The 13945-nt window shown below is 37.6% G+C and overlaps 1 protein-coding gene across 2 annotated transcripts in view; it reads left to right on the top strand.

Annotated features, from left to right (window-relative positions):
- The first annotated feature begins 518 nt into the window (after positions 1-518).
- Positions 519-13945, top strand: part of FOXN1 (forkhead box N1) — a 75783-nt gene continuing 62356 nt past the window's right edge. The window contains exons 1-2 of one of the 2 annotated variants that reach the window (XM_077294368.1): positions 519-896; positions 9718-9830. In XM_077294368.1, coding sequence (XP_077150483.1) covers positions 9770-9830 — 61 coding nt within the window. In that variant the 5' untranslated portion in view covers positions 519-896; positions 9718-9769. The remainder of the gene's footprint in view (positions 897-9717; positions 9831-13945) is intronic. The other variant, XM_077294369.1, reaches the window with a different exon arrangement.

Genomic DNA, 13945 nt, shown 5'->3' with positions numbered 1-13945 from the left:
GACAAACTTGGATCAGAGTTAGATCGGATTTCCATTAGCATAATCAAGCCGATTGTCTAGCATGAGAGAATTAACGCTCGTGTCATCCCGCCCTTAGTGTTATGTCTGATTACGTACGAATATACTGTAAATGTTGGTCAGCTGTGTTGACCTTCAGTGTCTTTAGCTGAAGGTCAACACAGGTCTCGAAGGTCTTCGAACTAAGCAAAAAATGCAAAGGTCCTAAATATTGCAAAAAAATTAAAAGTTGACTTTATTTTTCTAGAACTTGTAAAACTCTGATTGGCACACATATTTGTACACAATTTAGTTTTAGGGAAAATAATAGAAAAGTTTTGTGCTTTTTTTTAACGTGATGGCTGCTGCGCAGCATTAAATATACAGTGTCTCTTGAAGTACAGCTTGAAGAACCTGTACCTTAGTCACTTTTTCATATTACATGCAGATTTGCCCGAGGCAAGCAAGTGCTGATATAATAATTGGCTCACTCAGCCATCTGCCTGCCTTATTTCAACTGATGTAATCTCAGATGTATTTCAACACGCTTTTTTTTCCCTTTACCTGAATCTTCTTCAGTTCTGTCATATTCCCTGATCTAATTCCTGGGCTACAGCCGCAGTACGCTGTTGTGCTTCACTAGGAAGGTAACAGGAGACAACGTACATCTTCCACTCGCTTTCTGCAACTCATGCGTACAAGCCAAAATAAAGAAGAGTACAAGTACAAGGCCTTTACTATAGCCCAGCTATTACTACTGAGGAAAGACTAAGTGACATTCCTTACTGGAATACATTATTTGCACATCTTCTCTCCTTGAGATTCTCAAGAGCAATCTCCAACTTTGCAATGTACACTGCAAGGTGCACAGTACGCTGACTATAGGAAGACAAAATAAGGTAAGACTTAATTAAACAGATTTTTTTCCTTGTAGATGTGTTAATATATTAGTTATTTACATATTTTTAGTTTATTTTTTATATTTATATATTTATAATAATTCATAATTTATTTTATTTTTTCTTTTCTTTTACATTTTTTTTAATTAATTTTAGCAATGTAACTTTTGTACATTTTTTCACTACTAATATTACTAAATTTAGCAATTCCAAGTTGAGTTTTGTCTTTGTAATGGCCACAGTGTGAATGTGCTCCTACACATTGCACATATACCAAATTATACTCCAGTTCATTTCTTTGGTTTTTCGAAATCTATCAATTGTAGAATCACAGTATAAACATTAAACTGATTTGTTTTAATGAATGACATTCGCAATTTTACAATGTTTTGAAGCATGAATATGTAAGTAGACATTTATAGCTTACAATACAACTTTTTGCTACATGAAACAAATAGGCAAAGTTTTGGTACTTGGAATTAAAGGTAACAAGGTCCAAGGTCAAGAGAAGCAGATCTTGGAATGTAGAATCAGAGCCTCCAGCAACATTGGAACTGAACTTATGAACTAAGAGTCAGTGTAAGGAGTCATATCTCACTGTAACCCGTGTATGGCTCTGATTTATTATGCCAGCAAGTAAATCGATGGAAGCAGAAACACCGGCATTACCAAATAATAGCCATTGTATGTTCTCTAGTTGTAGGTGATGGTCTCTCCGGTCATCACAACTGAAACATGGGTCTATTTTAAATAAATATAATATTTTAAATAATAATGCATCAATTAAAATTGTAGTGATATTTCAGAGATATAACAATTCAATTTTTTTTATATTAGCTGATAAAGCGTGCTTTAATGAAATCCTGATTTAGAGTCAAGATCATCATTGCAAATTTTCTGTAGCCAAGCCACTATACATGGTCTAGTGATAGATTAAGAGACAGAAAAAAAAACTGAGATTCCCAGAACTGACAGCATTGGTTTCCATCTGGTTGACGGCACTGGTAATCTACAGTTTAGTGATGGTAGTGCTAATCATTATCTCTGTATGTACTAAACAGTAAAACAGTCTTCCAACAAGTTCTGGTTGTTGTGATGCAAATTGCTGTAGCTTCTTCACAGCTGGAAGCCTTAGGTTGGCGATCTCTTCTCTAACTTGTTGTTATATAGTAGTCATAAGATGCTGACCATAGAAATGATAGTTTTTGGTACAAACCACCAGAAATGCACCTTGATCGCAATTATTTTTACATCTTTTGCATCAGATCTTTTGATACCTATTAAATCACTCAAATAAGTAAAAGCAATGTCCAGAAAAAGGTAGCACTCACCCTCCAGGTTAAAAGAATCCTTTATTCAATCTTGTAAAATGGTTACAGAGGGAGAATAGTGGAAGAACTTCTTAGGACAACAGCCATTTCACGCTAATTGCACTTCAACGGGTCACAGAGGGTGAGTTCCACCTTTTTCTCTTCTGGACATTGCATATACATTTGTTTTTGGTGGGCATCTGTACTCCGCCAGCTGACCGATGTATGCATACAGGCTTCAGAGGTGCAAACCAGCTGCACACCATTAAGGATTTGGTGCCGCTAATTCATCACCTATTTTGGACTCAAATAAGTAGAGGCCTTCCTTTGATATTTTGGAAATTAATAATAAATGTGGACCGACACTGTATTTTTGGTCACAGACATTACTGGTTGTAGATTTCCAGTAGACAATGAAAAATGCACCAACTAATTGGCATCAATACAATCCATTGGGTTGTAAATGCTTAGAAAGATTCAAGGCTTACTTTTGCGACAGATGAATAACAGAGTGAGATAAAAGTCTTCTGATGATTTTTGATATTTACTGTTGCCAAGTCTTATAATTCCTCAGCTGATTTAACTTAAAGATAGATCATTTTAATTACTTTAACCCCTCTGGACATGCTCTCTACATCCTGATATTTGCTACTTCTTAAAATTTTAAAATGATTAATTTTCTTCCTACACTCACCCGCATTGATGCCTTGGTTAGTTTTCCTTTACACTCTGTTTGTTCCCCTATATTCCTTTTTTTTAAATTCCTCATTGAACCCGTCTGAAATTGTTTGGCCTGTAGCCAGAATTTTTTGTTCCCCGGCCTCCTTAGGCATCTCAACAAATAACGGTTGCATAGGTCATAACAAATCTTGATAACATTTCTTATCCCTTTCTAGCTTCACTGGAAAACGATACTTTTAAACCTATCAATATATAATTAGGGGCCTTCCTTGAATATCTGCTAAATAACCATGGATTACATATTGGGGTTTTTTATGGTTTGTTACTTTTCCCTTTCCATATTTTTGGTACTGTGAATCTATTGTTTGTATGGTTCCTGTTTATTATCAGTGTCACATATCGGTTTTATGAAAATTGATAAGAAAAATGTATTGTGAGTTAAGCTTACAGTCAGTTGCCATAACCGGGCTTGGACTGACCCACAGGAGAACGAGAGAATCCTCCTGTGGGCCCCTGGGCAAGAGTGGGTCACAACAACCCTCTTATATGAGCAGTATTTCGCACAATATAGTGGAATCACTGTGTACAGACAAACAAAGCATCTTATTCATTTAACAATCTACCCAGTCCATGGTTATATACATTGATGATTGATGATAATGTCACATTTGCATGTATTCGAAAAGTGGGACCCTGGAATTGGTAACTGGTTGGTCCTTGTCCGACACTGGTCCACAACTCATAAAAATCAAAGATAATCTATAACATCTACTTTTTTTGCATCGGATGAGAAGAAAGAGACATATAATCCTCTTAAAGTAATATAGAAGACAGATGATTAAGTAAAAGTCTATTATTGTCACCATGATGTAAAACGGCAACAGCACAGATAGTATAATTGTGCGTGTTTTATATGTTTGTATGCACATGTATAAGGGTCGGAGGAGAAAAACAGACCCTTGTGTGGTTTGGACAGGGTAATGCTTTTTAGAGCTCATGTCTATGATGATCTGATTTTACCAGAACAAGAAGAAATGTTTGATATCTATCATATCCTTCCCAACTAGTCAAGTGCCACTCTCTGAATGGGGCAGAAGACTCGTAATAGCACTCTGTTTTTCATGACCATCCCTGAATCACTGATTTACACCCCAATAATATTGGAAAGGTCAACAGTGCACAAATCAATGCCAATTTTGTAAAACTTTTAAGAGCAAATTAGCACCTTCCTTTGCACCTTTGAAATTCCAGTATGATTGGTGGTATATCTGACGAGACCGGATTCTTGTATATTCCAGTGACATATTTGTATATTAACAGATTTTATACCTTTTGCACAAAATATATATTAAATTGTAATTTTATTGAGATAGAGATCTCTTTTCATTGGCACTATTCACAAAAGCTCTTCTCTGTCAGGGGTTTTACTATTTGTTGATAGCAGGAATAATGCTATTTTTTACCATCGTAAATTACGGGAAACTTGACAGATCCTCATCATCAGTCACTGGGATGTAGCTGGTTCACTATAATCTGAATATAGATCCATAATGCCTCGATCATGAGCAGAAGCTAATGTGAACAGAGCCTTAGAATCATTCTGTAGTCCGCTCACAGCGCTTAACATATAAGTAATAAAATTAAGCATTTTATCTAGATTCCAATCTGAACATCAAGGGCACCTGAAGCGTGACATAGAAGTCATTATTCACGTAAAGTAGTTTGCCAAGTGATAAACTTCCTCTACATACAGTGGTACGTTATTAAGGGAAGTTGGCTAATATTTATCATAAAACACAGAATCTGACAGTAGAACTTAAGCATTTTCATAAATGAAATTTGGCTTTTAATGTAAAGCATAATACAGAGAAAAATGCACAATATTATGAGATTACCTTGAAAAATGAAATCAAGAAACATCATAAATTAGTTTTAGAACAATATGTTTCGACATCATTACCTTAAGTCACAAGTCAGGCACATATTTTTATTGAAATGGTTCTTTTCCATGAAAAGAGATTAAGCAATACAGTCATTTATCACCAGAAGCCAATCTACAGGTAGATGTAGTATTAAGGAGCAGAGTTGAGAAAAGGCACACGGAATTTCACTTTACCAATCATAGATTTAGCAAATTGATACAGAAGAACAACTGTGATGGACTCTACACAAGACCTATAATAAACCCTTCACCTCTGAGTCATTTTTAATATTGGTGTCATTGTATGTGGCAGACGGGCTAGCTCAGGCACCGGGGCTTGGGTGCATCTATTACCTCCTATACTATATCTTGCAGAGGGGACTTCACTGTGCTCCTACTGAACGATGCAGATCCAACAGCTATAGTAATACCTGGTCATTTCTGGTGTTACTGCAATACAGTGCAACCCAATACTGGACCTTCTAATAAACTCACTTCCTACTGACTGCTTTTTCCAGAAATGTCTTTTCATATGAAGAAGTGTCTATTCCGATCTTAGCATAGTTACCAGAATGGTGAAAATCACATTAGGCGGGCTGCACTTTAAGAAATGAGGAGCCTTGGAGCTGCAGATAAGGTCTTTATTAGTGCCTTTCTCAAGGTAAAAAAAAAATGTTTTTTGACCTTGAGTTTGCTGCCGGTGTAAACAATCCAACCACTCAATAAATGAGTACCATTTTGCTCATTTACTCAATTGCCGACATGTTTATACATATGAACTCTCGTCTGCGCTACTGGTAATGATAAATGTGGTTGTTACACATATATGACACATACAACACATGATACCCACACACACACAATGCATGATACACATGTATGATGCACACAAACAATGCATGGCACACACAATACATAGTACACACACATCAACACAATGTATGATATACACATGCATGATACACATACAAAATGCATGATACACACAAAGCAGCATTTTGCTCATTCGTATGGCGATTGCCGACATTTTACACCTATGAACTGTCGTCTGCACCGCTGGTATTGATAAATGTGGTTGCTACGTACACAGTATGTGACACACACAACACATGATATACACACAATGCATGATAATCACACAGACAATGCATGATACGCACAATGTTTAATGCACACACAATGCATGATACACACAAGGCATTACACACACCAGAATGTGTGACACACAAACACAATGCATAATACACACACAATGCATGACACACAGAAACAATACATGAGACACACACACACACAATGTATGATACAGTCACAAATCCATGACACACACAATGCATGATACAGTATAATATATATATATGTATATATATATATATATATATATATATATATATATAGATATATATATATATATATATAATGCTTACCAGGCTATCTCCTCTTCAGTTCTTGATGATTCCCGCAAAGTACAGGAACTGTGTTGACATCATGGTCACATGACCATCATTACATCAAAGGCCCTGAAGCAGTGTCAACATCAGAAACTACACTGATAATGCAGAACTGCTATTATCAATGTATCATTTGCTGTAAAAGCTGAGTGCCCCTGAAGGAGTGGGGGCCTTGAGCAATGGCCCAGTTGCTTCCCTCCTCCAATGCCGGCCCTGATTATGACTTACCTTCAGCTAGAAAGTAGGAAAAGAACACACAGTAAGGATTATTGAGGCAACTACATGGTTAATCCTAAGGGTCAATTAAACTTCTACCCAAACCATAACCTTCGATATCATTTTATTATTTTAGTCATGTAACAAACTACCGTCCTGCACATTGAAATTGCAGCACGAAGAAGGAAAAATCGTGTAATTAGGGAATTTACTGGATGCCCATAAATGTTAATGCTATGCAAATGATGAAAAATGGAAACAACATTTTGAAAGCATCTCGATTTCTTCAGCATTGAGTATGAGCACCACTTACAAAAATCCTACACTTATACGACTTGGCTGCTATCAATGAAGTTAGTAATCATTGTCGGAGGAATGTTCTGCCACACTGCATGCATTTTGGGAAAGCATAAAGTTTCGCTGCTGGCAACTCCCTTTGCAGTTGCTGACCCATTTTGTCCAGGATGTGCATAGACTCTGCAGGCCATGGGAACTTGTTTAAGCCACGCAGGCAACTCACAACAGCACAAACAAAATGGGGTCTTGTTGTATTGTAAAATGCCTCCTGGTAAACTTTGGAGATATGACCATATCACTAGTCCAACAACCAAATCAATACCACACTAAGCTGTTAGTGTAAATGAAATGAGGACTCAAGTCATCAAGCTACAGTACATTATGCCACCAACACCATAGTCCTAGGAGTAGGATCGGTGTGACGTTCCCTTGTTAAGGCCTCTTCGATACGTTGCCCACAAGGTCTCAAGACTAATCTCTGGGTATCATTGTATCTAAGTCAAAATCTGGACTTATTGCTTATTGATAGATCTTTCTTCCAACCTCCTTCTGTAGACCACATGGGAAATGCAATGAAATGTCATGAAAAGGGCTTCATGAGAGAGCATCACACTAGTCCCATTTTTGGAATTATGATGTGGGGTGGCATAATGTACAGTAGTCGCCAAGCAGCCAAGGAGTGTAAGTGCATGTATTTCTGCATGTGGCAATCATACTGAATAAAATTGAGTTGTTTTGAAAATTTTGTTTCCAGTTTTTCATTATTTGCATATCATTATCATGTATGTTTATCAATCCTGTGATTTCTATACTACTAATACTTTTCCTTCTTTCTGTTGCATGTTTAATGTTGAGGATTGCATACATTATATGTGTGAAGAGCTTTGTTGTTATGAGAATAAGACTATTCACAGAATTTATTGACCACAAAGGGAACTAAAATCAGAACGAATCCAATGAATTTCAGTGGGATTCAGGTTTGACAAAAATTAATTGTTCAGCCCAGTACTGGATATTATTTATGATGAGCAGGAAAGCATAACATTCAACATTTTCCTGTTCATTGGAAATAACATGGATGTCCCATAAAGTCCTGATATTGGTGTCAGTGGAATAATGGGTATGAATAACATCCATGTTCTTCATTTCTGATCTCATTGATTACAGTGTTAAAATCAACAAATAGAAAAGCAGAAAATTACCACTGCTTGTAAAACCAGGTGGAACTGATGACAACTTTTGTGTATAGTCATCAATCATTTTTACATAACCCAATTATTATAGAATGAAAGACATCCTAAATGCATATTGAACATTGAAGTCTATAAATTCATTATTCTACCCTATCGCACCTGGGTCCTGGAGACTAGAGAGCCCAAAAGGTCTCTTTGCCCCATAGGAAAAGACTATTACTATTAAAAATCTGTGATAGTTGGGGGCCCGGTTGCAGATTTTGCAAAAGAGCCCACAAGTTTCAAGTTACGCCACTGCTAGGCGGTATTATCATCAACACTATGAATATCAGAACATAAAATATAAATTGAACATTTTGTTTCCAAAATGCAAAATTATTGGATCAGTCAGAGTAACAACTTTTTGGGGCCATCCTCTGGCCCAAAATCTACAGCTGAGTACATGCTGTGGAAATGAATCTGCACTGATGATATTGAAATCCATTATAATGTTAATTTTTGTGGCCAATTTTCACCATAGGTTCCACATTTTTCAATTAACGAAGGTGAAATTTGAAGTAAATCCATGTCATAATCCAACATGGATTTTACTGGAATTTTTTTTTTCAAAATCCTTGGTTTATTTTCCGCAAGAAAAATTCCACTACATGTGACCTACCCCTATAATTAAAGAGAACATGACAGGAGATTCGTACAAGTGCTACATTATCATAGTCATGTATATTTTCTGTGAAATTAAATAATGTTCCCAGGAAAATGTACTTCGAAAAGCAAGCTGGAGATCATACATCACGAACGATTAGTCCGAGTGACCGGTGGCTTCTCCTCACTCTGCACACCAAGATTTATACACACACATAGGGAGAGATCCATCATTCAAAGGGAGCAGCATGGGGAAAAAGCAACTAGGGACCTACCTCAGACTAGTCATCTAAGATGCACAGTCCTTTGCAGACATTTCAAAGTATGTTTTCTCTGAAATGATGCAGCATGACTGAACCCTGTCAGATTCCCTTGAACACAATACCAACAGTTTGAGCACCAACAGGACCAAACTATTATGTACCAGCCATAAACTGAAAGGGGTTTTCCAATGAACAAAGTTCCTTTTAATCCATAGATCTTGGAATAAAAATAAGTTACAGAATTGGAAATATTAAAGAAAATGTCCCTGTGAGATAATCTTATAAATGCTCCCCTGCTGTGTACTGTGTAATGGCTGTATCTGACTGTAAAGGAACATGGTCTGATCATCGCCACATATTCTAGTCAAGGGAGTAAGCAAAAGAGAGTATACAGACAGGACAGCACAGAATCACAGATGCTGCTTTCTGTGAGGTAAAATATTGTTTAAAAACAGGCAGGGAAATGTTTTACCTCACAGAAAGAATCAGCTGCGATCCCCTGCTGTCCTGTCTCTATACTCTTTTGCTTCCTCCCCTGCCCAGGAGCTGTGGTATGATCAGACCATGTTCCTGCACGGTCTGACACAACCATTACACAGTACACAGCAGGGGCACAGTTATAAGATTATCTCAGCACAGGTAAATAATTTTAACACATCCAAATGTGGAACTTATTTTTATTCCAATATCTATGGATTAAAATGTATTTTTTGTGGGACAACCTCTTTAATGTTAGGCATCACAAATTTAAAAAATATGTCAGGATGAAGGTTCTGTGTATGTTCACTGAGATACTGCACTATCTATACAACCATAATACCCTATAATATATTTCTCTTGACCACAGTAAGAAAACTCGGCATAGACACTAATGGACAGACTTGTGCTAATGAGATCACATGGAAACTGAAAAGAACGACTTTTCTCAGCTGGAAGACGAGATGGTGAACACACAGTCTGGTAAAGAAAGAATTTATGTATTATTTACAGCAAAAGTGATATGGTAAAATACCAGAGCAACAGTCCAAAGCATTTACATAGTAACTACTGAAATACCTATGACCGTTATGTTCGGGTATTGCATTATAAATAGCTTCATCAAGGGTCTTGTCTAGATAACCCCTCTAATAGGTCCTATCCTGATGTCATACAGGGGCCATAGAGTATTCTGTATTCTGCAAGGGTCCCAGTGCAGAACACAGGCAGTGTACAATGAGCAGCTGTAAAAACAAATCGTCTTCTGTTTTCCATGGAAAGGATGGAATGTATGGAAAGGATCATGGTGACAAGAATTACTGACTTGCAGTCTGCACTCATGCTCTGGGTGTAAAATTTGGCACACATTCTCTGGTCAACAAATTTGAGTTTCCTGTACCATAATAATTCCGAACTTTTATGTTTAGCATTGAGAGTCCTCAGTGGTTGATACCTTTTAATGGCTAACTGAAAAGAAGGTAACAAATTGCAAGCTTTCGAGACTACACAGGTCTCTTCATCAGGCACAGACTAAAGCAAATTCTGAAGAATCACATATTTATAAACAACACAGCACAGAACTGTCATTATGGGAGAGTGATAAACAGCCGTGTCCATAAATATTGGAAAGTTCCTACATTAGGAGTGAATGTTTTGTTGTCCTCTGATTGGGGTCTGGTTCTGTTATGATGACCCTACATGGTCTGAAGTGCAAATTCCTTAATTGATGTAAAAAGACATAAATCCATGCGACACATTCATTCCTGCACTAAGTGTATCAAAAGTCGTCATAAGTTTATACTCCCAGATTCTCCTGTCTCTCTTAGATTTGAAGCTACCTTTCAATACAAGTAATTTCAGGTCCATGGTGCTATGATCAGGCATACAAAAATGTTTGGCCACAGGTAGATCCATTCTTTTTTCTTTTATTGTATGGCAGTGAGAATTTATCCTTGTTCTCAGTTTTTGCCCTGTCTCCCCCACATACAGACCCCCAGTTGGACATTTAGTACAAATAATTAAGTACACCACATTAGATGTGGTGCAGCTGAAGGTACCTGGGATCTTGTAGTCCTGATGTGAATTGGGGATCTTTATCTTGTCCGTGGTTATTATTAATGTACAGGTTTTACATTTTTTCTGGTTGCAAGTAACTTTTATGTAACACTTCCCGTCACAGGGGGGCCCTAGATGTTATCAGATCTTAAGAGGCGCATTTATGAGCCCTTCATCTAGGGCTGTTTCACAGGCTCTATATTTTCTTGATTCTAACTTCATCTTCATACAAAATATATAATTACTATTGCCATTTTCTAGTGGCAGGAAGCATGAATCTGTTAAACAATGTCTTAGATGCAGATTTGTTACTGCATAGTGTATGGTATGTATAAAGTACATTTTTGCAATGTCTGGAAATGTGAAAAATAAAAGTATACATTTATGTGCATTTTGAGGCATTTTTGTAGTGCTATATTAAGGGTTAAAGGGGTTTTCTTTGCTGAAACAATCATGGCATATCCACAGGACCAATGCCAGCTACAGGTCCTGCAACTTTCCCTACCCCCCATTTTGCTTGTGGTACCATAGCTCTTTTGTATGCCAGGTGACTGTGCACGTGCGTCTCTCTATTTACTACTATGGAAATTCTGAATACAGCCCGGCGCACTTGTTGCCAATGTAAGTCAGGCATTTTACTTTAGGCTAATGCTATGGTAAGTAGATACTCTAACCTAAACATCCAAGAACAGTTGGCTTATTTAGCTTTGTTGGCGTTAAATTGAGCTCTCATCTACTAATTCACAGATTCAGAATGTTGCTGCTGCCCTATCTATATCCCAATACCCAAATCATGACAGAATGACCTATTGGCACCTCTTGACACCGAGAAATGGGCCGCTAATTTCTTGAGCGTGCAACTGACGAGAATATTCCTAAATGTAGACTCATTAGAAGACATCATAACATTCCCAGGTTCCTTGTCCAGCCAAAGTGCTGATACAATATTAAAACAATTACACAGGAGTACAAGGCAATAAATCTTGAAGATCAAAAGGGTGAAATTTGTGGTATCACAGGGCCACACCTCGGCCCCTCCTTCACTCATCCTAAGGCTTTGTCCCTCAAGGCTCTAATCATTTTCTTAATAGTCGTTTATGAAATTTGAATCGGATGAGTTGCCAAACTTAATGAAGGGCGTTCATCGGAGAGTTAACAGAAATAAATGGAGTATACCCAATCTTAATCTTGTACATAAGATGTTTAGTATCAGTAAGCATGTCGGTTCACATGATTAGCCATTTTTATACCGTAATCTGAAGGACATTTTCATTTCTTAAAGGCGTTCTCTACTTTAGACACTCTCTTCTTGTTAGAAAAGATCCTTGACAATAAGCATATCACAGACTGTCCTCTTACTGGAACCTCAAATGATCAGCTATGATCTATAGGTAAATCTGGTAATAGGAAATTAATTCCCCTGCAGCGCCATCACAGGGCAAATTAGGCATTACACGATGTCCATATAAACCAATAGGTTGTTTGCATAATAAAGGACATAATGGCTCCTCCAGAGCAAGAGATGCTCCTAATAACAGCTGTCTACTCTGGCCAAGGGAAGAGGTTCCTGCAGAGAGTACGCCCCTACTATTAACTTAAAATTCCATGAGAAGATATAGAAATTGGGTTTATAAATCTTGACATCCTCTTTAAAGAGAACTTGTCATGTCCCAAAATGTGATTTACTTGCAGATATAGGACTAATCTGCAGGTTAATAGCATTCCACTGTTGTCCAGTTGCCTTACTGAAAGCCCAGCTACTGGGAGAAAATTAACTTTATTCCTCCCAGGAGCCACCGCTTTTCAGACAGGCGTGTCACGAGGTTACAGTGACCAATCAGTACACAGTCAGTGGTGACTGTAAGCCTGCCCCAGCACTTTGATTGACAGCTGGCTCTGCAGCACATCTGTGCAGAGCGAGCTGTAAATCAATGTGCTGGGCCATTCTTACAGCCGCTGCTCACAATGCTGTGAGCGATAACTGCAGACGCTCCATGCACACCTCTACGACTGAAAGTCAGAGGCTCCTAGGAGGAATAAAGTTAATTTTCTCTGGGTAGCAAAGCTCTCAGTAAGATGGCCAAACAGAATTGTCACACTAGTAGCAAAGCAAGCCAATCAGCTCTTCTGTCTGGTGCACGGCAAAAAGCCCTCTATAGTAATATGGGTATATATTCGTAGATGCCAGCACTCGTAGTATTACATACAAAATTTCATTTATTGTTCATATTTAAGTACATGAGTGGCAAAGAGCAGCAAGAAAAATACCGTAATTAAAAATGTATACAGTATAACAATGAAAGAGAATGGGCGTACGTCTAATCAGGCATCCGGGCAACTAGTTTCCGCCCAGTGCGGTCCGTACTATGAGCCACCTGTATGAATTTTAATACAATGAATATAAATAATCCCTCCGTTACCTGAAGGTTAATAGATTTTTGTGGACATGACAGATCACCTTAAGTATTTTTATATCAAACTTATATCCCTAATTACTGTCTATTCTGGAATAGCCTATATTTGTTTCATGTGTCATCGTTGACTAATGACTATAAAATGATCGAAACTGGGTCTGTAGGTATTCCCACTAAAATGATCAAAACTGGGTCTGCAGGTATTCCCACTAAAATGATCAAAACTGAGTCTGTAGGTATTCCCACTAAAATGATCAAAACTGAGTCTGTAGGTATTCTCACTAAAATGATCAAAACTGGGTCTGTAGGTATTCCCACTAAAATGATCAAAACTGAGTCTGTAGGTATTCTCACTAAAATGATCAAAACTGGGTCTGTAGGTATTCCCACTAAAATGATCAAAACTGAGTCTGTAGGTATTCTCACTTCCATTGTCAACTCTACACTTTGGAATGCTCAGTAAACTGGTGAAACAGTGGACATTGAAGCTGCCGAATGTAACATATCCATCTATCACTTTTGGCCACTATCTTAGTAGCTCTGTGCAATATAGATTGAAGGCTCATATAAATGTAGTCAAGTTTAACTTGACAAATGATGGACCATCTTAAAAGGTAGGATCTGCCCTCC

The sequence above is a fragment of the Ranitomeya variabilis genome, chromosome 3, assembly GCF_051348905.1.
Source record: "Ranitomeya variabilis isolate aRanVar5 chromosome 3, aRanVar5.hap1, whole genome shotgun sequence".
Taxonomy (NCBI): domain Eukaryota; kingdom Metazoa; phylum Chordata; class Amphibia; order Anura; family Dendrobatidae; genus Ranitomeya; species Ranitomeya variabilis.
This window is presented reverse-complemented; position numbering and strand designations above follow the sequence as displayed.